Source organism: Acomys minous (assembly GCF_964271855.1).
Source record: "Acomys minous genome assembly, chromosome: 20".
Classification (NCBI taxonomy): Eukaryota; Metazoa; Chordata; class Mammalia; order Rodentia; family Muridae; genus Acomys; species Acomys minous.
The window spans coordinates 12,553,566-12,577,113 of NC_140502.1; the positions used below are offsets into that span (position 1 = coordinate 12,553,566).

Consider the following 23,548-nt stretch of genomic DNA (forward strand, 5'->3'; position numbering starts at 1 on the left):
CAAGGCCAGCCTAGGCAACTAAGTAAGATCCTACCTCAAAATAAAAGTAAAAATAGGGCTGCAGATGTGACTCAGTGGTAAATCACTTGTCTAACATGCCCAAGAACCCTCAGTACCACAAAAAAGTATTTCATGAGCACTACAAGTGTGGCAGACCACTTGCCTACCTCTCCTGTGTGAGTGCCTGAGTTCCAGTCCCACCTCTGGAAGAAAGGCGAAAAGGAAAGTAAAAGCAAGATCGAACAAAAATAAGATTTACACTTTTAATCCCAGCACTCGGGAGGCAGAGGCAGGCGAATCGCTACGAGTTCGAGGCCAGCCTTGTGTACAAAGTGAGTCCGGGACGGCCAAGGCTACACAGAGAGACTCTGTCTCGAAAAAAACAAAACAAAACAAAAAAAATAGAAAATAAGATTTTTCATCATGTGGCTTGACTACAATGACCTCTTCCTGCCATCTCCTGCCCCTTCCTCCCCTCCCTTTAATCTCCTTCCTCTTCCTTTCTAACAGAGCACAGTGACGTAATCCCAGCACTTGGGAGGTGGAGGAAGGAGACTCCAGAGTTCAAGGCCAGTCTCAGCTCTGTAGTGTGTTCAAGGCCAGCCTTGGCTAGATGATACCCTGTCTCAAAAGCCAAAAATTGGGCCTAGGGAGATCACTGGGGGGGTGGGGGGGTGGGGGGTGCAGGTGATGCTCACCACCCCAATAAGAGCTTGAGTTCAGATTCCTAGAATCCACATTAAAAAACAAATAAAAATAAAAGATAGGTATGATCGCTTGTGTGTCTGTGAAAGCAGAGCTAGGAAAATGGCTCGGACTTGCTGGCTGCCAGCCGAGCTCTAGATGCTCTTTGATCCCTCTCAAAGGGGAATAAGACGGAGAGTGATAAAGCACCTCCCACACCCTCTGGCTTCCTCACGTGGGCATGAGTGTTGCCCACGCACACATTTTATTTATGCTATTTTTTTGTTTTTATTTTTAACTTATCATACAATTACATAGTTTCTCCTTTTTCCTTTTCTTCCTCCAACCTTTCCCATGTCGTTGCTCCCTCCCCTCAAGTTCCTGGCCTCCATGAGTGTGCCCATGCATACATTTTATTTATACTTTTTTTTTTTTTGAGACAGGGTCTCTCTGTGTAGCCTTTGGCTGTCCTGGATTCGCTTTGTAGACCAGGCTGGCCTCGAATTCACAGCGATCCGCCTGCCTCTGCCTGCCGAGTGCTGGGATTAAAGACGTGCGCCACCACGCCCAGCTATACTTTTTTTTTTTAACTTATCATATAACTACATAATTTCTCCTCTTTCCTTTTCTTCCTTTAAACTCTCCCGTGCAGCGCCGTTGCCTTCCTCCCCTGAACTTCAGGGCCTCTTTTTCTTTAATTGCTGTTACATTGTACATGTGCATATGTATTCCCAGATACATAAACACGACCTTCTCCGTCTATATAATGCTACCTGTTTGCATATTGTGTCAGGTCTGACAACTTGGTGTTGGATAGACAACTAGGGTGCTTTCCCTTGGGGAAGACCATTTCTCCTGCTCTCGGTATCCCCCAGTTGCGTGTAGCTCATTGGCTAGGTTTGAAGCCCTACAGACTCCGCCCCCTCCACGTTCGCACGCCCATTGGTGTAATCACTGTTCAGCTGTCACCACTGTGAGGTAACCATGTTGTTAAAACTTCACGGATGTAGCCTCTCTGATGTTTCTAGGAGACGTAGCCTCGTAGCAAACTTCTCTCTGGAACAGAATCTTTCCTACTCCTTCTTCTGTTATGACCCCTGAACTTTTAGTTGAGGAATTGATAACGCACAATCTTAAAAAGCAGATAGTCTCAATTCTACCTTTATATACATACAAGCAGGTAGGTGTGTGTGTGTGTGTGTGTGTGTGTGTGTGTGTGTGTGTGTGTATGACATAAATACTGGGTTCTACATATGAGAGAAAACATATGATATTTGTCTTTGTGAGTTTGGCTTGTTTATAAGCAGTATGGCAACCTCCAATTCAATCCATTTTCTTTCTTAAAAAGAAAAAAGAAAATATGTACTTATTTTCGTTTTGTATGTATGGATATTTTTTTGTCTACATGCATGTTTATGTACCATATGCATGCCTGGTGCCCGGGGTCAGAAGAGGGTGTTGGGTCCCCTGGAACTGGAGTTACAGATGGTCGTGAGCCACCGTGTAGATGCTGGGAGCCAAACTAAGGTCCTCTGCAAAAGCAGCAAGTGCTCTTAACCGCTGAGCCATTTCTGCAGCCCCCATCTATCCATTTTACTGCAAGTAATGTACTTTCCTTTTTTTTTTTTTTTTAACTTTTACAACAGAAGAGAGCTTCAGTTGGATCTTCAGCAGGTGACGGCATCTGGCCCAGGGGCTCCTTTGTCCTGCACTGTGGACTTTCAACTCTGGAGAACCCATTGCATTGTAAGTACATGGGGGTTATGGGAGGAAAAATGAATGTTCAGTCCCTACCTACTCCACACCAGCAACATCTCCATTTCATTACACTTATTTAGTGTGTGTGTGTGTGTGTGTGTGTGTGTGTGCGCGCGCGCGCGCGCATGCGCGCACACGTGCATGTGTGTTTACACCCACATGAACATAAGTCAGGACACAATTTGCAAGAGTCAGGTGTCTCCTTCCACCATGTGGATCCGACGTACAGAAGTCACTGTCATCAGGCTTGGGAACAAATCCCTTTACCCACTGAGCCATCCCTTTAGCCCACAAGCTCCTCTTGTGTGGCAGCTAAACTTGTCCCCAGATGTTGCCAGATGTTTCCACTCCTATTGGAGATCAAGTTTCAGCCGGTACTTGTTCCCGTTCCTTTGGTTTTTGTTTGTTTATGTTTGTTTGGGTTTTTTTTTTTTTTGGTTTTTTTTTTTTTTGGTTTTTGGGTTTTTTGTTTGTTTGTTTGTTTTTTGTTTTGGTGTTTTGGTTTTTCAAGACAGGGTTTCTCTGTGTAGCCTTGGTTGTCCTGGACTTGCTTTGTAGTCCAGGCTGGCCTCGAACTCACGGTGAGCCGCCTGCCTCTGCCTCCCGAGTGCTGGGATTAAAGGCGTGCGCCACCCCCGGGCCCGTTGCTTTGTTTTGATTTTGCTGCTGGCTCTCTCGACTTCCTCAGCAGGGAATCACTTTGGCTTCCCATGAGCATTTGTAATATCAAAGCCCTAACTCTATTGAATTTATAGAGCTTCAGATTTAACAGACACACAATCATAAAACAGTATCGCAAAACCCGATGGTCAAGTCTAGAAAGATGGCTCAGTGGTTGAAAACACTGGATGCTTTTTTGAGAGGACTCATGTTCAGTTCCCAGTACCTACATGGTGCCTCACAGTCATGTGTAACTCCAGTTCCATGGGATCTGATGCTCTCTTCTAACTTCTGCAAGCACCAGGTACTCATACGGTGCATGATATACATACCGGTAAAACACTCAGATATAAAAGAAATAAAAATTTACACACACACACACACAAACACACACACACACACACACACACACACACACACAGGCACGCAAAGTGAGCCCTGAGTCCAGGCTTCAGCACCTTATAAAATCAAGCATGGTAACACAGGCATGTAAGCATTTGGGTAGTAGAAACAGAAGGACCATCCTAGGCTATGTTGGGAATTCCCAGATACCCAGGGAGGAGGGCTTTGTTGTCTTGAAAGGAAGGAAGGAAGGAGGGAGGGAGGGAGGGAGGAGAGGGAGAGAGAGAGAGAGAGAGAGAGAGAGAGAGAGAGAGAGAGAGAGAGAGAGAATAGAGAGAATTCTTACTTTGAAGTCCATTTAAAATGGAGAGATGGGCCGGGTTGCGGTAGCACAAACCTTTAATCCCAGCACTCGGGAGGCAGAGGCAGGCGGCTCACCGTGAGTTCGAGGCCAGCCTGGACTACAAAGGGAGTACAGGACAGCCAAGGCTGCACAGAGAGACCTTGTCTCGAAACCCCCCCCTACTCCCGCAAAAAAAAAAAAATCAGCTGGGAACTGACTACTTCGGCTTCCACAGGTACTGTACCCACGCATACACATACCTATGCAGACATACAGACACACACAGACACACACATACACACACACACATAAAATAAAATAAAAAATTTAAAGTAATAAGAAAAAGACAGAGGGTCAGCAAAATGAACCCCCTCCCCCCCAATCCAAAGCACTTGCAATGCTACCCTAACAACCAGAACTCCCATGAAAAGGCCAAACCTGATAGCTAGTTGTGAAATCTCAGAACTTCTACATCAGGACGGAAAACGGCGATGAGAAAAAAACGCGTAAAGGGGTTGTCCCCAGCCCAGCACAGCCGCGCACATAACGAGAGAGGCCCTGCCTCGGTACAGTGACAGCAGAGACCTGGCTCCTGAAAGTTGCCCTCTGACTGCCACACATGCACTGTGGGTTATGCTCTCTCGTACTCACAAGAATAAATCTTAAAAGAAAGGAGAAAGAAAAAAGAAAATCAGATGTTTGTCTGATCTCAAACACACCCAGGCCTTCAAAGGCTCATCCTTCTGAGAGGGGCAGGGGGAAAAAAACAAAACCATGAAATATTGATAGGCTTATAATCTCTTTGACCCTGCTGGCTATGGGTTCCACCCGCCCTGGGCAAACTTCACAGGCATTCCCTCACATGTGGCTGTTTTATTGTAAAGCACCCATCTTTGAACTTTGAAAAACAAATATTTAAGGACTTATCAGCAAAGTCTTTGAGGGTCCACCATCAGAAGGAGTCTTCACTCAAAAATCTCCAAGATAAGAATTCTTTATTCTATCTGCAGCCTTCGTGGAATGTGCGTCTCACATCCAAACAGGGTGGGTTTCCGAGCTCTTAACTTCCAGGCACGTATTGATAAACCACTCGCATTCCAGCTGAGACCACTAACTAACCTCAGTCTGGAGGGAGTGGGAGAGGGACAGGATGAAAGGAAGCCATCTTTGTCCTAGCTCCCAGAAGCCACCTGGAGGAGCACACAACGGTGAGACACGGAAGGAGTCTGGGTCCCCCTTATTCATCAGCCCAGAGTTCCGTAACAAAATGGCCCAGAGTGAGTGACTTGAACAACAGAAGCTGATTTTTTTTTTCACCACCACCACCATTCTGGAAGCTGAAACTCAACACTAGGGGAGCCTGCAGACTTTGGCTCCCTGTGAGGACTTTTTCTTCCAAGTGTGCAGATGGTTGGCTGCCATCTCTGTCCTCACTTGCTGGAAGGAAGAAAACGAAGGGAGGAAGGGGAGAAAGGAGGGAAAGGAAGGGAATCCAGAAAAAAAACAAAAACAAAAACTAATTTAGGGGAGAGGGGCTGGAGTGATGGCTCACTAGTTACAAGCACTGGCTGCTCTTGTTGAGGGCCTGGGCTCAGTTCCCAGCGCCCACAGCAGGTGGCACATAAACACCTGTAACTCCAGCTCGGGGAGATCGGAAAACCTCTTGTGTACTCCAAAGGTACTACACACACACACACACACACACACACACGTGCGAGCATTCCAACAAACACAAACACATGCACGTGAGCATTCCAACACACACACACACACACACACACACACACACACACACACACGAGCATTCCAACACACACACATACACACACACACACACACATGCGAGCATTCCAACAAACACGAACACATGCACGTGAGCATTCCAACACACACACACACACACACGAGCATTCCAACACACACACACACACACACACACACGCACACACATGAGCATTCCAACACACACACACACACACACACGAGCATTCCAACACACACACACACACACACACACACACACGCACACACGAGCATTCCAACACACATACATACACACGCACACACACACAGAAGGGGGGCAGATATTACTCTAGGCTTTGTAGAGTACTCTCTTGGCTTTGTTTCGTCTACCTCCCTAACTCGCACATGCTCACACACTGTCTCTCACTCTGAAATCCACAGTTCTGTGTTACATGACACACAACCCGCAGAAGACCCAGGGAGGAGGCTCCATCCCCACCCCTATCTGAACAGAGGAAGGGAGAACCCCCCCCAACAGCTGGGCCGAATCGCTTGCCAACGTCAGAGAACAAGACTTTACTAACGAATTCCTCACTCATGGTGACAGAGTGAACGGTGACTGACTCAGGCCATCTGGGAGGAGCTGCTGACAGAGCTGTTCTTGTAGGCCACGGGAATCTAGATTTAAACATACATGTACGAGATTATATTTATATGTACCTGTGCGTTTATGTGTGTGTATTTGTCTGTGCGGATGTGCATAGGCATTTATGTGTATGCATATATGTGAGTACCTGTGCGTCCACATGGATGTATATGTGTGTATAAGTGTATATGTATCTCTGTGTATATATCTGTCCATGTATCTATATGTGTATATGTGTGAGTTTGCATATATATTTATATGTGTGCATATGTGTGTTTCTGTGTATGTATATGTGTATATATACCTGCATGTGTATGAATATATATATGCATATCTGTATGTGTATGTATATGTATACACGTGGGTGTATGAGTGTAAATCTGAATGTCCATGTATATCTATATATGTGTATGCATACATATATGTATCTGTACAAGCATTTGTATATGTTTGGGTGTACGTATATGTGTATGTGTATGTGTGTGCCTATGTGTATGTGTACGTGTACGCTTGTGCCTCTGTGTATGTGTACGCTTGTGCCTCTGTGTATGTGTACGCTTGTGCCTCTGTGTATGTGTACGCATATGCGTCTGTGTATGCACACGTGTATGTGTATGTGTTGTGTGACGCCATCGCTGGGGAGATGTGACAGATGTCTGCTCATCCCAGATAGGGAGCCAAGGGTAGACCAACGTAGGGATACCACCGAAGTCCCATTTAGTGAATTGGTGGATTTCATTGGGGTCACTCACAAGCGTATCAGTGAGGGGTTAGTTACAGAAGCAGAAGTGACTCAGCACCAGCTGCGTGCCCCAGGATGAGGACCACTAGTAAAGCTGGGAGCCTGGGGCTCACTGCATGGCCTGCAGGCAGCTCAGCAGGCTGGACAAAGTCCTTTCTGGGTGTCTCTCAGCAGTCCTTACTGCTCTTACATGCTGGGGGGTGGGTGGGGGGTAGGGGGTGGGGAGGGGGGAAGGGGTCTAGTGAACCTAGTCATTTCCAGTAACTTCTTGACACCTTTTACTTGTTCCTTCCTGGTCTGAACAAGCTTGCCCCTCCCCCGCTCCCCCCACAGGATAGTGGTGTGCTTTCCCCTTGGACCATTCAGTGTCTTATGGCATTTCCTTCCAAGATGGAAGGTTTTAAGCTTGGAGGAAACTCCTACACAATACTGTGTGTGTATATGTGCGTGTTTAATGTGAGTATACTGTGTGTGTATGTGTAATAAGAAAGAAAAAAAGAGACTATATGAAGGGAAAACAGTACTGGCAGAAGAGAGCTAAAAGCAGGCAGGAAGGGTAACCAGAGAGCGTGTATAAGCCAAGTACAATGACATATGTATAAAAGCACTGTAAGAAATCTATTATTGTTCGCTAACTTGAAAAATAACAATAAAAAGAAAAAAAAAAGAAGAAGGCCCCAGGAGCCATTCTTGATACCAGAATCCTTGTGGGCCTTGGATTCCGTGTCTATTTGTTTTTGTTGTGTCTTCAATCAAATACCTCCTGTTCCTCTACTTGTAGCTGAAGCCCCAGGGGTTCCCTGCCCACAGAACGGTCAGCTGGACTTCCATCTCTGACTTCCTGAAACCTGTGCCTTATGTCGTCCTAGACCCACCTTGGCGGGTGGGAATCCTTTGCTACAGGAAAGCTGGCAGGCAGCGGGGCTGTCTCAGGCAATCCTCTCCTCCAACCCGTCTGCCCCTTCCCCTTCACTACCACCCCCACCCCCGCCCCGCCCCCTCCCCCCCCCACCTCCCGCCGCCCCTCCTTTGGTCAAAGGGGCTTCTCAGAATTGCGCCACGAAGGTGAGAGCTGCTGCCTTCGCGGGTGACCGACTTTTAGCCATGACCGTGCTGATAGAACAACAGCACTCCTGTCACCAACAAATCTGCAGCTGCTGTTGCTGCTGTTCAGGGCGGTCAGCTCAGTCCCCCTGTTGCCTGCCTGCCTGCCAGCAGAGGCCCCAGGCCGGTCAGAAACAGTTTGACATACCACAGTGGCCAACACAGCTGTTGAGGGGGGGGGATTAGCTGTAGGGAAAACTGATCCAGTGACAAATGGTTTAGGTATGTCCGCCCCCCCCCGGGGGGGGGTGGGTGAACGTGATCTTCAAGGTTTGCACTATAGAACTTGTTTGTTTCCAAAGCTGAAGAACATGTTTGTTGTCTGTGTCTCCAGAGAAATCACAACGTTGACAGCTCTGGATGTACCCAAAGAGACAGAGTACAAAAAAGAAAAAAGAAAAAAAAAAACACCAAAAAACCAATTACACGTAGGCTGCTCTCATAATCAACAAATGCTGGTTTGGGAATTGCTCTATGAAGAGTTCTCTCTCTGCAGCCTGCTCAGAATGTACGTCTGGTGACTTCTGAGATGTCACAGTCATCACCCACAATTACCATGTAATAAAAACACTTCCCCCAAAGGAAGCTATCCGTGAGCACTGCTCCTCACGGGAGGGAGCCTGTAGCCGCAAGAGCCCAAGATGTAATCACAAGTTTATCAATATTTCATTTTCTTTGCGCGAAGCTGATAAGCATTCATTGCCCCGGGTGTGATGGGAATTTAGCGAGATTTACATCTTTCAACTTTCTTTTTAGAAGACAGTGAGGTTTTCGTAATAAGGGAATACGGACCCAGAAAGATGGTTTGGAGGTAAAAAAAAAAAAAAAAATGCTTGCCGTGCAAGCCTGTGACCTGAATTTGATCCCCGGGTTCCACAGTGGAAAGAGAGAATTGGAGTGTGGAAGGCTCACTGGGGCCTATACTCTTAGAGAAAACTGACTTCCCCTGCCCTAGCAACCATCGATCATCAACGGCTCTTCAGCTGCGAAAGATAACTCCATGCCCACTTCACTCTCCTCTCTAAGAATGTTTGGGCAGTACAAAACGCACTTGATAGATTTAAAAAAAAAAAAAAAGACACAAAGTTGGATAGGTATTGGAGGGCTGGATCTGGGAGGAGTTGAGTGGAGAAAGTGGTAATGATCAAAGTGTTGTAGAAAACTACTCCCACCCCCCACCCCCGGCACCAAATAATAAAAATACATACTAAAAACAACAGAACAAAATTGTCCTCTGATCTCTTCAGGCAAGCTAGAGAACATGTGCACTCACAGACAGACAGTCAGACACACACACACACACACACACATACACACACACACACACACACAGAGTACATAAACACACAAAAATAATATAAATAAATAAAAATAAGGCTGACGCCACGTGGCGGTGGCACATGTGGAGGCAGGCAGATCTCTCTGAGTTCCAGGCCAGCCTGGTCTACAAAGAGAGTTCCAGGACACACAGAGAAACCTTGTCCCAAAGAAACAAAAAATAAAAAATAAAAAGACTGGAAAAGTGACTCAACAGCAAAGGCAGTGGCCCCGGAGCCTGAGAACCAGGACTTATACGTTAAGTAGAAAGAGAGAATTAACTCCTAAAATTAATCCTCTGACCACTATACATTCACCACAGTGTATGCACAAACACACACACACACACACACACACACACACACACACACACACTAGTAAGTGTGATTTATTTATTTATTTCTTTTTTTTAATATTAAAACGGAGGCTGGAGAAATGACTCAGTAGTTAAGGGCACTGGCTCATTATAGGACCTAGGTCCTGCTTCTAGCACCCCCAATGACCTGTCACTTCAGTCCAAGGGACCTGCCATCCTCTTCCAACCTCCATGAGCACCAGGCACACATGCGTGGTGCACAGACACAAATGCAAGCCAAACACCCATACACACAAAATGAAATATTTTTAAATTTAATTTAAAAATAAGAGAATTTTAAGGTGGTGGCATCCACCGTTTAGAAAGATGACGTTGGTCTCCGTCTGTGAGGTGGAAGACAGGTCAGAGTATTGAAAATAGCCAAATGCACCTCTCCTATAAACAGTAATCAACCGCGAGCCTCAACAACAGTAATCTAAACCGTAGACATTGCTTTTATTTCTGTGGCAAGATTTCTAATTGAACCGGAAGCTTGTCAGTTTAGCCAGACTGAACAGCCAAGACCAGGACACAATTCCATCCACAAGTATTTTAGCACCCGTCCCTTAAAGATAAAGGTCTTGCACAGAGCTGGTTTTTGAGGCCAGGCAGTTGACGACGTTCAGAAAGTGGTCACCACCGCTAATGTTTCTATCAACAAAAGCAGGGAGTGCAGCTACACTCTTGCGGGTCTGCCTACCTGCTCAGAACGTCAGACAGGCTTCCATCTAGTTCTGAGAACATTCGCAAACTAGAGTTGGGTCGGATGCTTAGAATGCAAAGGAGGAGGATGCTAGGGGATGACCCACCCAGTACATTAAAGCGCCTGCTGCCCAAGTCTGCGGACCTGAGTTCGGATCCTCAGAACGCACATACAAGTCCGGCATGGCGGCTCTCTTGCCTATAAGCCCTGGCACTGAGAGGGGACAGAGACAGGTTCAGTGGCCAGGGCAGCCTAGAACATTCCATGCACCTCCGGTTCAGGCAGAGACACCGCCTCCAAAAATAAAAGTAGTACAAAGAAGAAAGGGATGGAAGGAGGGAAGAAAGAATGAAAGAAACTTTCAAATTTTAAAATATTCAAGCTGATAAGGTGGCTAAGCCATAAGGGCACTGGATGGAGTCAATGCCCCAGAACCCACTGGGTAGACGGAGATAATTGAGAAGCTCTGTCAATTAAAGACAGCTGAGAGGGAGAGTCCGTAGTCTTTGGGGGCGTGGTCTCTGAGAGGCTGCTCATGCTCAGTCTACGGTCCTACACCGGTGGGGGTTTTTTTGTTTGTTTGGTTTGGTTTGGTTTTGTTTTGTTTTTAAACCGGTGTTCTTATAGACAGTGCTAAGTGTGTTTGAATGAAAAAAAGGACATAAGAAGCTGGGAAGGAAAAGGAGAGGTGGGGGAGGTCCCCAGGGTCAGTCCTCAGCACTGTGTACGCATCTCGCTGCTCGCGAAACGCAGACAAAAAGATCCAGAGTTCAAGGTCATCCCTTGGCTACGTCCTGAGTCCCTAGCCAGTCTACGCGCTAAGGGACCAAAACTCAGGTTCTACACATGCAAAGCGAACCCATTACGGACGAGGCCATCACTCCAGCCCTGAAACAACTAATTTTTAAAAGTCTGTGCCTCAGTTTCCGACTCTGGGAAGGAAAAAAAAGAAAAAAAAAAAAAAGACAGGCTGGGCTACAAGGTAAAATCAGAGAGAGAGAGAGAGAGAGAGAGAGAGAGAGAGAGAGAGAGAGAGAATTAAATAAATAAAAGAATAAGTTTCAGGCAATTGGTGGGTGGCACACACCTTTATTCCCAGAACTTGGGAGGCAGAGGTAGGTGAATCTCTGAGTTCGAGGCCAGCCTGGTTTACAGAGTGAGTTCCAGGACAGCCAGAGCTGCATAGAGAAACCCTATGTCAAAAAAAAAAAAAAAAAAAAAACAAACCAAAACAAGAAGAATAGTTTTCACCACAACATTTTCATATACGTGTTACTGTGCGTTGCCCGTGCTCCTCTGCCACAGGCACTGTCGCCCGTCCGTTGGTGTCTTCCCTCCTTCCAATTTCCTGTCTAGTCTCATGTCATAAATATGGTTAGATTAGGTTCCATTACTGAGACAGAACATATAATATTTGTCCTTTTGAGTCTGGCTTATTTGTTTACCGTGATGATCTCCATCTATTTTCCTGAAAATGACATAATTTTATGCAATTTTATGCCTGAATAATATGCCACTGTGGGGGGGGGGGCTGTGTGCAGGCACACACTGCTGTGGGCCCCTATTTTCTTTATCCTTTCGTCTGTTGATGGGCATCTAAATTAGCTTTACAATTTGGCTGTTGTGAATTGCGTTGTAATAAACACGGATGACCAGCCCTCTCGTTTTACCTTCATCACACCTATCATGACTCTATCTGAGGGCTGGCAAGATGGCTCGGCAGATAAGAGCACTCGCTGGCAGGTCTGATGAGGACCCAGGTTCAGTGCCCCCAGGACCCGTATGTTAGAAGGAAACGTACTGACTCCTGTAAGCTGACTTCTGACCTCTACATTTACACTGTGTCATTCATGAATCAACACACACACACATACACACATACACAAATAAATAAATATATATATATTTTGTTTGGTTGGTTTTGATTTTTTGTTTGTTTGTTTTTTGTTTTGTTGGTGGTGGTGTTTTGTTTTGTTTTGGTTTGGTTTGGTTTGGTTTGGTTTTGGTTTTGGTTTTGGTTTTTCGAGAGAGGGTTTCTCTGTGTAGCCTTGACTATCCTGGACTCGCTTTGTAGACCAGGCTGGCCTCGAACTCGCAGCGATCCGCCTGTCTCTACCTCCCCAGCGCTGGGATCAAAGGCATGCTCCAACCACTGCCCAGCTACAAATAAATATTTTTCTTTTTGTTTACTTTAAAGACACTACCAATCTCTGGGGTTGGGTTACAACAGCCCAGCCACAGAGTGCTTAGCTGGAATCCACCGACAAGGGTGGCCTTAGGCCCTGTCTCCAGCACTGCAAAAATAAAAGGACACTACTATAGCTGGACATGTCGATGACAGTGGTTGTGCCTGTGATTCCCAGCGTTCAAGAGGCTGAGCAAGAGAACTGCTGTAATTTTAAGGCCACGGGGTGGGGGTGGGGGTGGGGTGGAAAGGGGGGCTACATAACGAGACACCCCCCGGCCCCCGTCTTGAGAACGAATATGAGCCAGAAAGATAGATGCTTGCCACCAAACCTATCTTAACTGAGTTGGATCCTGTGGAAAAAAAGAGAACCGATTTCCTCAAATTGTCGTCTGACTTTCACGTGTGCACTACGGCCCACCTTGGGCCCCTGACATTGCCAAATACATACATACATACATACATAAATAAACGTTCCCTCTTTCCAAACTCATGCGGGAGGCACTGGCGTTAGACCTTCAATATGTGAAGTTGTGAGACACTCAGCTGGGCCTTAACAACCCCAAACTAGGGGTGTGGGGTGGTGGTGATGGTGGTGGGAGCTGGGAAGCTGAGAATGGAGCCTTGCAGTTTGGTAAAGGCGGGATTGGGACGGGGGGGGGGGTGGGGTGGGGGGGGGCGTACCCAAGGCCTTAGCAGCTTGGATTTTGCCATGGAGTGTGGAAGGGTGCCACAGACGACAACGAACAGTTCCGACTCAGGTCCAAACGAGATGGCCCTGGCTGCCGTTGACACTGAGTGGCACTCGGGGGACCCACGGGGGTTGTACGGGATCCTAAAGCTAAAAAAAAGAAAAAAGAAAAAAAAAAGAACAGGCAGCTGGAGTCAGAATTGGAAAGGGCAGAGAGCGCAGAGGTTTGCACTCAAGTCTGCAAGTGTGGGAACCCCTACTCCTCTTTCTCCCCCAAGAAGACGAAACACGACACACAAGAGATTAGACGGGTGGCTGTGCCCCTGTCCGCTCCCACGGGAAAGCTACAAAACCTTCAGCCATAAAGGTTTTTTTTTTTTTTTTTTTTTTTTTTTTTGCTGCACTTCTGTCCCTGCCAATCAATTACTTTCCAGTCTGTAGGTTTAAGAATGATCACGGGTGCCCCCTACTGGCCGTGTGCTCCACAGCGTCATCAACTTGAAGCCCATAGGAAGCCATCAGCCCGCGCATCTAACACAGCACAAATCCTCCCCCCCCCCTTTCCTTTCTTCCCTCCACCCAGGATATCTATATTGAGGGCCTACTATGTGCCACATATGGTTTAGCTGAGTAAGACAGTCTCCGTATGCACACAGAAATTCACTTGTACTGAGCAAATGAGAGAGAGGCCATATGCAAAGAAATACAACGCGAGTTCAGGCATAGCCGAGCAGTTTGAGAAAAATGAGGTCAGAACATGGCTAGGATAAAGCAGGGGTAGAAGGGTCTAGCAACGCAATTTTTTTTTCTTTAAAAGATGTGTGTGTGTGCGCACGCGCTTGCTCACACATAATATACACGTACAAGTCAAAAGACACTTCGCAGGATTTGCTCCTCTCCTTCTACTATGTAAACCCTGGAGATTAAACTCTGTCCAACAGGCTTGGTGGCGAGTGCTTTTATGGGGTGAGCCCTCTTGCTGGCCCCAGGAACATGTTACTAAGATGTTAACCCAGGTTCCGTATGTTTAGCAAGCAGCAACTTCCATGGTGACTCTGGGTGTGGCCGTCATAACCACACAAGCCACTGACGGGGCCATGGACCCCCAAACCTTTGCAGAATCTCCACTGTGAATCCAAGCTGGCACTTTGAGCCTACACACACACACACACACACACACACACACACACACACACACACATGTATGCTTACAGAGCCTACAACACTACAGGTTCTGTCCCGCTCCCTGGTCTTACTGCAGGCCCCTCCTTTTCGCTGTCGGCTGTGGTTTCCATAGAAACAAATATGGTCAGATGAGAGCTCCAAAGAGACTCCAGTCCTTAGGCTTTTTTCCCTCCCAAGACAGGGTTTCTCTGTGTAGCCTTGCCTGTCCTGGACTCCCTTTGTAAACCAGGCTGACCTCCAAGCTTACAGGCAAGTGCCACTACGCCCACCCAGCTTGGTCCTTAGACTTTTATGTAATTAAAATGCATCTCAGCCAGGGTGTGGTGGCGCGCGCCTTTAATCTCAGCACTCGGGAGGTAGAGGCAGAGGGGTCGCCATGAGTTCGAGGCCAACCTGGTCTACAAAGTGAATTCCAGGCGTACACAGAGAAACCCTGTCTCGAAAACAAAACAAAACAACAAAACAAAAACAGAAAAGAAAAAAATGCATCGTCAGACAAGACCTCTCTTCCGAAAGGCAGGACGAGGACAGATCTGTATGGGTCTCTGTCACTCCAAGCAGAGAGATCCCAAGATGCCCCCAAAGAATCAACAGCCTGAGTGCTATTTGTTCTTTTTATTTGTTCATGATTAAGCCATTTACCTATCCCACACACTCAAAGAGTATGAGTGATTAACAGAAATGATTCCACTAGTGTAAGCCAGATAGGGTCTTGGTATACGTCCTAGGCTGGCTTCAAATGTGCGACAGTCTTCTTCCTCCAGCTTTTCATGGACCATGATGACAATAATGTGCCATTATATCTGGTATAAATCGTTATACTAATATATATTATATGTATATATTTCATGCTTATACACACACACACACACACACACATATATTTAATGCAAGCATATGGGAGTCAAAAGACAACTTGTTTGAGTCAGTTCTCTCTTCCTACCATGTGCATGTTAGGGATCAAACTCAGTTTATCAGCCTTGGTGGCAAGCACCTTTACCGGCCAAGCCATCACTCTGTTCTGGTTGCATTAATAAACTAATTTTTTTTTTTCTCAAGACAGGGTTTCTCTATGTTATCTTGGCCATTCTGAACTCGTTTTGTAGACCAGGCTGGCCTCAAACTCACATCGATCTGCCTGCCTCTGCCTCCCAAGAGCTAACATACTAATTTTGCATTTACATTCAGCTTTTGGTATTATCCTAAGGTCACAGTAGAGAGGGAAGGAAATCCCACAATGCTTCAGTAAGCATGCTTGCTTCTTAGATGGGGGTGGCCACACTAAACTACGCATTAAGATCAATATTACGGTTGGGTAATTAACAACATTAATCCCAGCACACGACATTAATCCCAGAGGCAGGAGGATCGCTGTGAGCTCAAGCCCAGCCAGGTCTACAGAGTGACTGCAAGACAGCCAAGGCTACATAGAAAGAAACCCTGTCTTGAAAAACCAAATAAGTAAATAAATAAATAAAATAAGAAAGAAAGAAAATCAATAATACTATGATAGCAGACATGAAGCCCTGGGTTCAGTCTCTAACGCTACATAAACCATGTTTGGAGCCAGCCTGAGCTAACTACGAGAGAGGGGGTGGCGGACGGCCTGCAGAGTGGGGCAAAATGGCTCCATTGGTAAAGACACCTGCCACCAACCCTGCTGACCTGACTAAGATCTCAGGGCCCACGTAGTGGAAGTAGAGTACTAACACCCAGAAATTGTCCTCTGTCTTTCATACCTGCCCCCATGGTATTTTCAAGCAAACACACACACACACACACACACACACACAAATGTTGGAAATGTCTGTATGGACACACTAGGTATTCCAATTGTATAATATGTGTGCACCTCTCAGGGCATCACGGACCTCTGAACTGAAGATGTGTGCTTTGCACTCCCACACATCTGAGAACGCAGAAGCAAGGCCCTCACTCAGGAAGCTACACCAGCCTGGATTTCTCTTCCCGCTCCACAGGGTCTCTAAATGTAGACAAAGATGCCATCCCTCCGCCGGAATTCTGAATTCTGCACCTTACCCAGTGACTTCTCTTCAGTGCTTTGCCCACTACATACACACAGCCTCTCTCTTCCCCAGTCCGTTCTACCACTCAAGCTATAGAGTCCATCTCCACAGACGCAACAAGATTTGCATCACAAACATTCAGAAACTTGGTATGGTAGCTCACACCTTTAGCCCCAGCACTCGGGAGGCAGAGGCGAGCAGATCTCTGTGAGTTCAAAGCCAGCCTGCTCTGTGTAACAAGTTCAAGGCCCGTTAGGACTATACAGTGAGACCCTGTCTTAAAACAAAATCAGAGCCGGGTGTGGCAGCGCACATCTTTAATCCCAGATGGATTACTGTGCAGAGGCAGATGGATCACTGTGAGTTCAAAGCCAACCAGCTCTACAGAGCAAGTCCAGGACAGCTAAGGTGACACAGAGAAACCCTGTCTTGGGAAAAAAAAAAAAACAACAGAAAAACAAAATAAGTAAAAAGTCACAACTGGGCTGAAAAGACTTAAGTATTTTTTTTTTTTTAAATTATAGATGATTGTGAGCCAGCATGTGGTTGCTGGGAATTGAACTCAGGACCTCTGGAAGAGCAGTCAGTGCTCTTAACCGCTGAGCCATCTCTCCAGTCCCAACGTAAACATTTTTGAAGGGTCAGAATTTCTTAAAACAGTGTGATTACTACTATGTGGTATTTACATTGTGTTAGGTATTAGAATTCATCTAGAGTTGACTAAAATAGATTATGTGAGGCTGACGAGACGGCCTGGTTAGTCAAGGCGGTTGCTTCCAAGCCGGGTGAACTGAGTTCATTCTGCAGGTTTCATACGGTGGAAGGAGTGAAGAGACTGCTAAAAATCATCCTCTGACTGCCACATGTGTGCCATTGCATACGTGCACACCCCCAACAGACAACACACACACACACTTACAAATAAATAAATAAATGTAACAAAATATTCATGTGTGTATAGAAGTTATATGCAAACGGTCCCATTTTATATAAAGGGCTTACATATATGTGGATTTTAGCACACGTGGGAGTCTTGGAGCAGATCCTTCATGGATACTGAGCATGACCGTGACTGGATGCATAAAGTACCTACTGTGTGCTGGATATGGAGTGGTCTAGGAATGCAGGAAGACCCAGAGAAAAATCTTCATCCTGGTCCCATTACTTTATTGTGAAGTGAGCAGAAAGCAATGAGAGAGACACAGGCAGAAACAGAGAGACACACAGAGACAGAGACAGACAGACAGAGATAGAAAGGGTGGCTTTGGGACAGTTTTTGTAGCAAAAAAAAAATTATTAAAGTAGGATGGTAGGTGGGAGGTAAAGGTCAGGTGAGCATTTTGCCTTCTCTGGCCTGGGAATCTGTATTTTCACTTCTCGTCTCTCCCTGAAGTATAATCATAGTTGTTAATATGGAAGTAACATGCTGGGCACACTTGTGGGAGATTTTCTCTTCTTCTTCTTCTTCTTCTTCTTCTTCTTCTTCTTCTTCTTCTTCTTCTTCTTCTTCTTCTTCTTCTTCTTCTTCTTCTTTAATAGATGGTTGTGAGCCACCATGTGGTTGCTGGGAATTGAACTCAGAACCTTTAGAAGACCAGCCAGTGCTCTTAACCTCTGAGCCATCTCTCCAGTCCCCACGAAGATTTTCTTTTCTTTTTGTCTTTCCTTGTTAAGATTTATTTATTTATTTATTATGTATACAACATTCTGTCTGCATGTGTGCCTGTCCACCAGAAGACAGCAGGAGAACTCATTGTAGATGGTTGTGAGCCACCATGCGGTTTCTGGGAATTGAACTCAGGACCTCTGGAAGAACAGGTGGTGCTCTGAGCCTCTGAGCCATCTCCCCATTCCCAGGGAGATTTTCTTGATCAGGTCATTTGGATTAGGAAGGCCCACGACCTTGCAGTGACAGCCAGATTCAAGGAGCTCCTAGAGAAAAGCTTGGCTCACTGCCTTCAGGTCTTGCCACTGGGTTTATCTACCTTGTTGACAAGTTCATCTTGCCGGGCGGTGGTGGCACACACCTTTAATCCCAGCACTCTGGAGGCAGAGGCAGGCAGATTGCTGTGAGTTCGAGGCCAGCCTTGTTTACAAAGGGAGTCTAGGATAGCTAAAGCTCCATAGAGAAAAACCTTGCCTAAAAAAAAAATAAAAAGATGAGACAAGGTTGTCTAGCATGGGTTTTTTTTTGTTTGTTTGTTTCATTTTGTTTTGTATTATGTTTTTTGTTTGGTTTGGTTTTCTAAAGGTTTGTTTTTGTACGTTTTCTTCAAGACAGAGTTTCTCTGTGTAGCCCCCGGCTGTCTTGGAACTCACTTTGTAGACCAGGCTGGCCTCGAACTTACAAAGACCCGCCTGCCTCTGCCTCCCAGAGTGCTGGGATTATAAGGACGTGCCACAGAACCGGCATGTCTAGCTTGTTTTTGTTTTAGTTCATCTGCCTTCCCTCTGCTGTCACTACACTCCATCCTTCACAAACATCAGAACCCAGCTTCTTTGTCGTTCCAACATGGACTTGAGACCAGCCTCTCTCCAGGAGTTCTCCTCCCAGCCTCCAGGGCCTGGGTAAGACCTGCGGAGACGGCCAGCTTCATGGGTTTTGTAAAGCTGCTGGGTTCTCAACCTTCCAAAGGTGCAGACTGCCATTGTAGAGGGCCCAGGTTGTACTGTGCAAACTAACTGGTCCCTTCCAATACATTTTCTTTCTTTCTTTTTTTTTTCTTTTGTTTTCTTTTGTTTTTTGAGACAGGGTTTCTCAGTGTAGCCTTGGGCTGGCTGTCCAAGACTCACTTTGTAGACCAGGCTGGCCTCGAACTCACAGTGCTAGGATTAAAGGTATGCGCCACCATACACGCCCCAATACATTACATTTTTTTTTTTCTATCAGCCCTCTTCCTCTATGAACGCTGACTAATGCAACCCCTCCCCCCATTCTGGTATCTCTGCGGCCTGAAAAACGTTATTTTACAAATTCTGCCCACACTATGACAGGTATAGGGCAAAGAGGTTCGCACGCAGTGCCTATTACAGCCCTTACCACAATCCAGAAATAAATATTCTCCATTTTGTAGACAGGAAAACTAAGGACCAGAAAAAAAATTAAAATAAAATTACTGATCCGAGATCTTGCGTTTTTGTCTAATATTCTCCTCACCAAAATACTACTTGGAATTATTCACATGGCTGGTAGGGATTCTAAGCCACAGTATAGTCTGCAAAGTTCTCTCCCCTGTGTCTCCCAGCCTCATCCCTATCAGCTTCAGTTCCCATAGCAACAGGCAGAGCCTGCCTGCATCGCTAACACCCAGAGGATGCTCCTATGGACCAAAGCAGAGTAATGGATGCCAGAGCGGAAAAGCTAGGGAAAATCATGGGTCTGGTGCACCCCCACCTGGGATTCTGATCTGAAATATATATGTGTATGTGTGTGTGTGTGTGTGTGTGTGTGTGAGAGAGAGAGAGAGAGAGAGAGAGAGAGAGAGAGAGAGAGAGAGTGTGTGTGTGTGTGTGTGTGTGTATTATAAATACTGATATGTATGCAATTATAGATATAGAAATAGATGCAGGTAGATAGATGTGCATATACATATGTGTGTATGTTTTCTCTCATAATCTATGTATACATACATTTACCATATATAAATACCTGGTCATGTTACATTCCCTGGGGAGTAACATATCGGGGTAAGATAATGTGACGGGGCAGAGGTTCTTCAAGTAGAGATGAGGGATTTAAAAGGAAGTGGAAGAAAACAATTGAGTGTGGTAGGTGTTCTGTTCGGAAGCCGACAGTCTCCTACGCCTATAGTCCCCGCTAAATCTACACCTCAACTATTTTCTTGGACAGTTTCAGAGCTCAGCTAACAACGGCAAAATGCCCTGCTGCGCCCCGGACCCAAAGTCATCAGATCAGCCGAGGTCCTGGGATAGCGGGAGGGAGTGGAGCATTCTCGAAAGCTAGGAGAAAAGAGAACCCTTGGCCTAGTCAGTACCTCAGTGCGCAGGCTCAGGCGAGGGGGAGAGGGGGAGAGAGGAAGGAGAAGAGAGGGGCTGGAGGGGGTGAGGGGGAGAAGGGGGAAGAGGGGAGGCGAAGGGGGCGGAGGGGGGCGCGTTTCCTCTGTTGGTTGCTGACTTTCCAGGCTCTGTCCTCTTCTAGGCAGCTAGACGTTAAAATATACACATGTGGGCTGAGGGGATGGCTCTGTGGATAAAGTACTTGCCACACAAGCGTGAGATCCTGCGTTCGAATCCCCAGAATCTACTGGGCACAGTGGCGTGTTTCTAGAATCCCAGTGCTTCCTCTCTGAGACTGCAGACAGAGACCGGAGAATGCGCAGGAGCTCGTGGGCCAGCTAGCCTCGGATATGCAGTAGCAAACAAGCAGCCCTGTCCCAAACAAAACCAACACTTGAGTTTGCCGTCCGACTTCTATACCCATGAGTATATCCACACATACATAAAGACATACACGGAGAGGAAAAATTATGCAGATGTTTCTCAATTCAAGAATCAACTTTTTTTTTTTCCGAGACAGTGTTTCTCTGTGTAGCCTTGGCTGTCTTACACTCGCTTTGTAGTCCAGGCTGGCCTCGAACTCACAGCGATCCGCCTGCCTCTGCCTCCCGAGTGCTGGGATTAAAGGCATGCGCCACCACGCCCGGCTTTTTTTTTTTTTTTAATTCTCTCTTTTTAAGATATGTTTATGCGGGGCAGTAGTGGCCCGCATGCCTTTAATCCCAGCACTTGGGAGACAGAGGCAGGAGGATATCTGTGAGTTCGAGAGTCCCAGGACAGCTAAAGCTGTTACACAGAGAAACCCTGTCTCGAAAAACCAAAACAAACAAACAAAAGATGTGTTTATTTTATGTGTGTAAGTATACCAAATGGGTGCAGTATCCACATAGGCCAGAAGAGGGCGATAGATACTTAGACCCGAATTAGAAGCTGCAGATGACTGACTCATGGGTGCTGGGAGCCAAAACAAATCCTCTGTAACGCAGCAAAATGTTCTTAACAGCAGAGCTATCTCTCCTGGTCAGGCTCTAAGTTTGCCTTTCCTCACTATAGTATAAATGCTACACACTCAGTAGAAATGGTACTTAAAATTTTGATTTTTTTAAAAAAAGATTTATGTTATTTATTATTTGTAAAGTATTCTGCCTGCATGTGACTGCAGGCCAGGAGAAGGCACCAGATCTCATTGTAGGTGGTTGTGAGCCACCATGTGGTTGCTGGGAATTGAACTCAGGACCTTTGGAAAAACAGACAGTGCTCTTAACCTCTGAGCCATCTCTCCAACCCCTGATTTTTTTTCTCTCTGTTAAAATTTTCTATGACATATGGCAACGCAAGGGTGTGACAGTGAGTTGAAGTCGCCAGTCAGTCACATAATTAAGAGAGTAAGCAACAGGCAGAATTACTATAGACCAACGTGTGTGTGTGTGTGTGTGTGTGTGTGTGTGTGTGTGTGTGTGTTTTGTGCATTCTGGGAAGATGTTCAACCACTGAGACACCCATCACCAGACCACCAACACTTCTCGATATAGCTTTTTATATCTTCACAAGCCGACCTGTCTATAAAATACATACACGAGGCATTCAGCACCTTATTATAAAATAGGCTTTATGCTGGGCTTGGTGATGCACGCCTTTAATCCCAGCACTCGGTAGGCAAAGGCAGGTAGATCGCTGTGAGTTCGAGGCCAGCCTGGTCTACAGAGCGAGTCCAGAACAGCCAAGGCTACACAGAGAAACCCTGTATCAAAAAAACAAAAAAGAATATTTATTTATTATTATGTATACAGTGCTCTGCCTGCATATACATCTGTGATAGATAATCATATCACATTATAGATGGTATAAGCCAACATGTGGTTGCTGGGAATTGAACTCAGGACCTCTGGAACAGCAGCAGACAGTGCTCTTAACCTCTGAGCCACCTCACCAGCCCCTCTCCTTTTTTTTTTTTTTTAAGCCACCAACAAGCCTTCCTTATTGCTTATGGACTCTTCACCATGACCTAGAGATGCAGAAAGCAAAAAGAGATAAGAAAATGACTAGTTCAAGGCCAGCTTGGTCTACAAAGTAAGTCCAGGACAGCCAAGGCTACACAGAGAAACCCTGTCTCGAAAAAAAAATTACACACTTGAGTTGAGCTGTAGTAGAGCACATCTTTAATCCCAGCACTCCAGAGGCAGAGGCAGGTGGGTCTTATTGAGGTCATGGCTAGCCTGGTCTACAGTACAAGTTCCAGGACAAACAGAGTGACACAAAGAAATCCTGTCGTAGCCAGCTATTAAGTGGCTATTAAGAGAAGTAAGATGAAGCCTGGCATGGTGGCGCATCCCTTTTATCCCAGCACTTGGGAGCCAGAGACAGGCAGATCTCTATGAGTTCAAGGCCAGCCTGCTTATGTGCCTGGGGAAAAGGCTGATAGAGTGATTACAGCTGTGTGATTGGAGTAAGAGGAGTTGGAATGCTGCAGATACGTAGCCAAAATTATTTGGGGCCATCTTAGTGTTCTCCCCCCCCCCCCCCGCTCTCTTTGGTTTTTCAAGATAGGGTCTCTCTGTGTAGCCTTGGCTGTCCTGGACTCACTTTGTAGACCAGGCTGGCCTCGAACTCACATCGATCTGGCTGCCTCTGGCTCCCGAGTGCTGGGATTAAAGACTTGCGCCACCATCACACCCAACCGTTTTAGTTCTCTTAATAGCCACGCCTTGCCCACCTATTTTTCTGCCCTGCATTCCTTTCACCCATCAGGTAGAGCCTTTGGGATGCTTTACCTTAGCAGAGCTTCCGCCAGCCCCAAAGCTGTTATTTGATAACACATCCGAAAGCTACAGTGGAGATTTCCCCATCTTGCCGTAATCTACCTGTCTGGTGTTTCCCACCAATGAATTTGGTAAATGTCTAGATTTCTGATTTTCGCTTGTCTTGTGGCATCTCATACATATCCATAAAGATAAATATTTAAAAAATAGATATGCAGCCAGGTATGGTGGCACACGCCTTTAATCCCAGCACTCAGGAGGCAGAGGCAGTTCGAGCCCAGCGTGGT

The 23,548-nt window shown here is 46.2% G+C and overlaps 1 protein-coding gene across 1 annotated transcript in view; it reads left to right on the plus strand.

Moving 5' to 3' along the window:
* The window catches only part of LOC311591210 (ubiquitin carboxyl-terminal hydrolase 29-like), a gene marked incomplete at its 5' end in the record, with an annotated part of 136,338 nt that overhangs the window by 83,113 nt on the left and 29,677 nt on the right, over window positions 1–23,548 (plus strand). Inside the window, one exon of the mRNA XM_084770597.1 lies at window positions 2,331–2,430. Within this exon, the coding sequence (XP_084626723.1) occupies window positions 2,331–2,430 (100 nt within the window). The remainder of the gene's footprint in view (window positions 1–2,330; window positions 2,431–23,548) is intronic.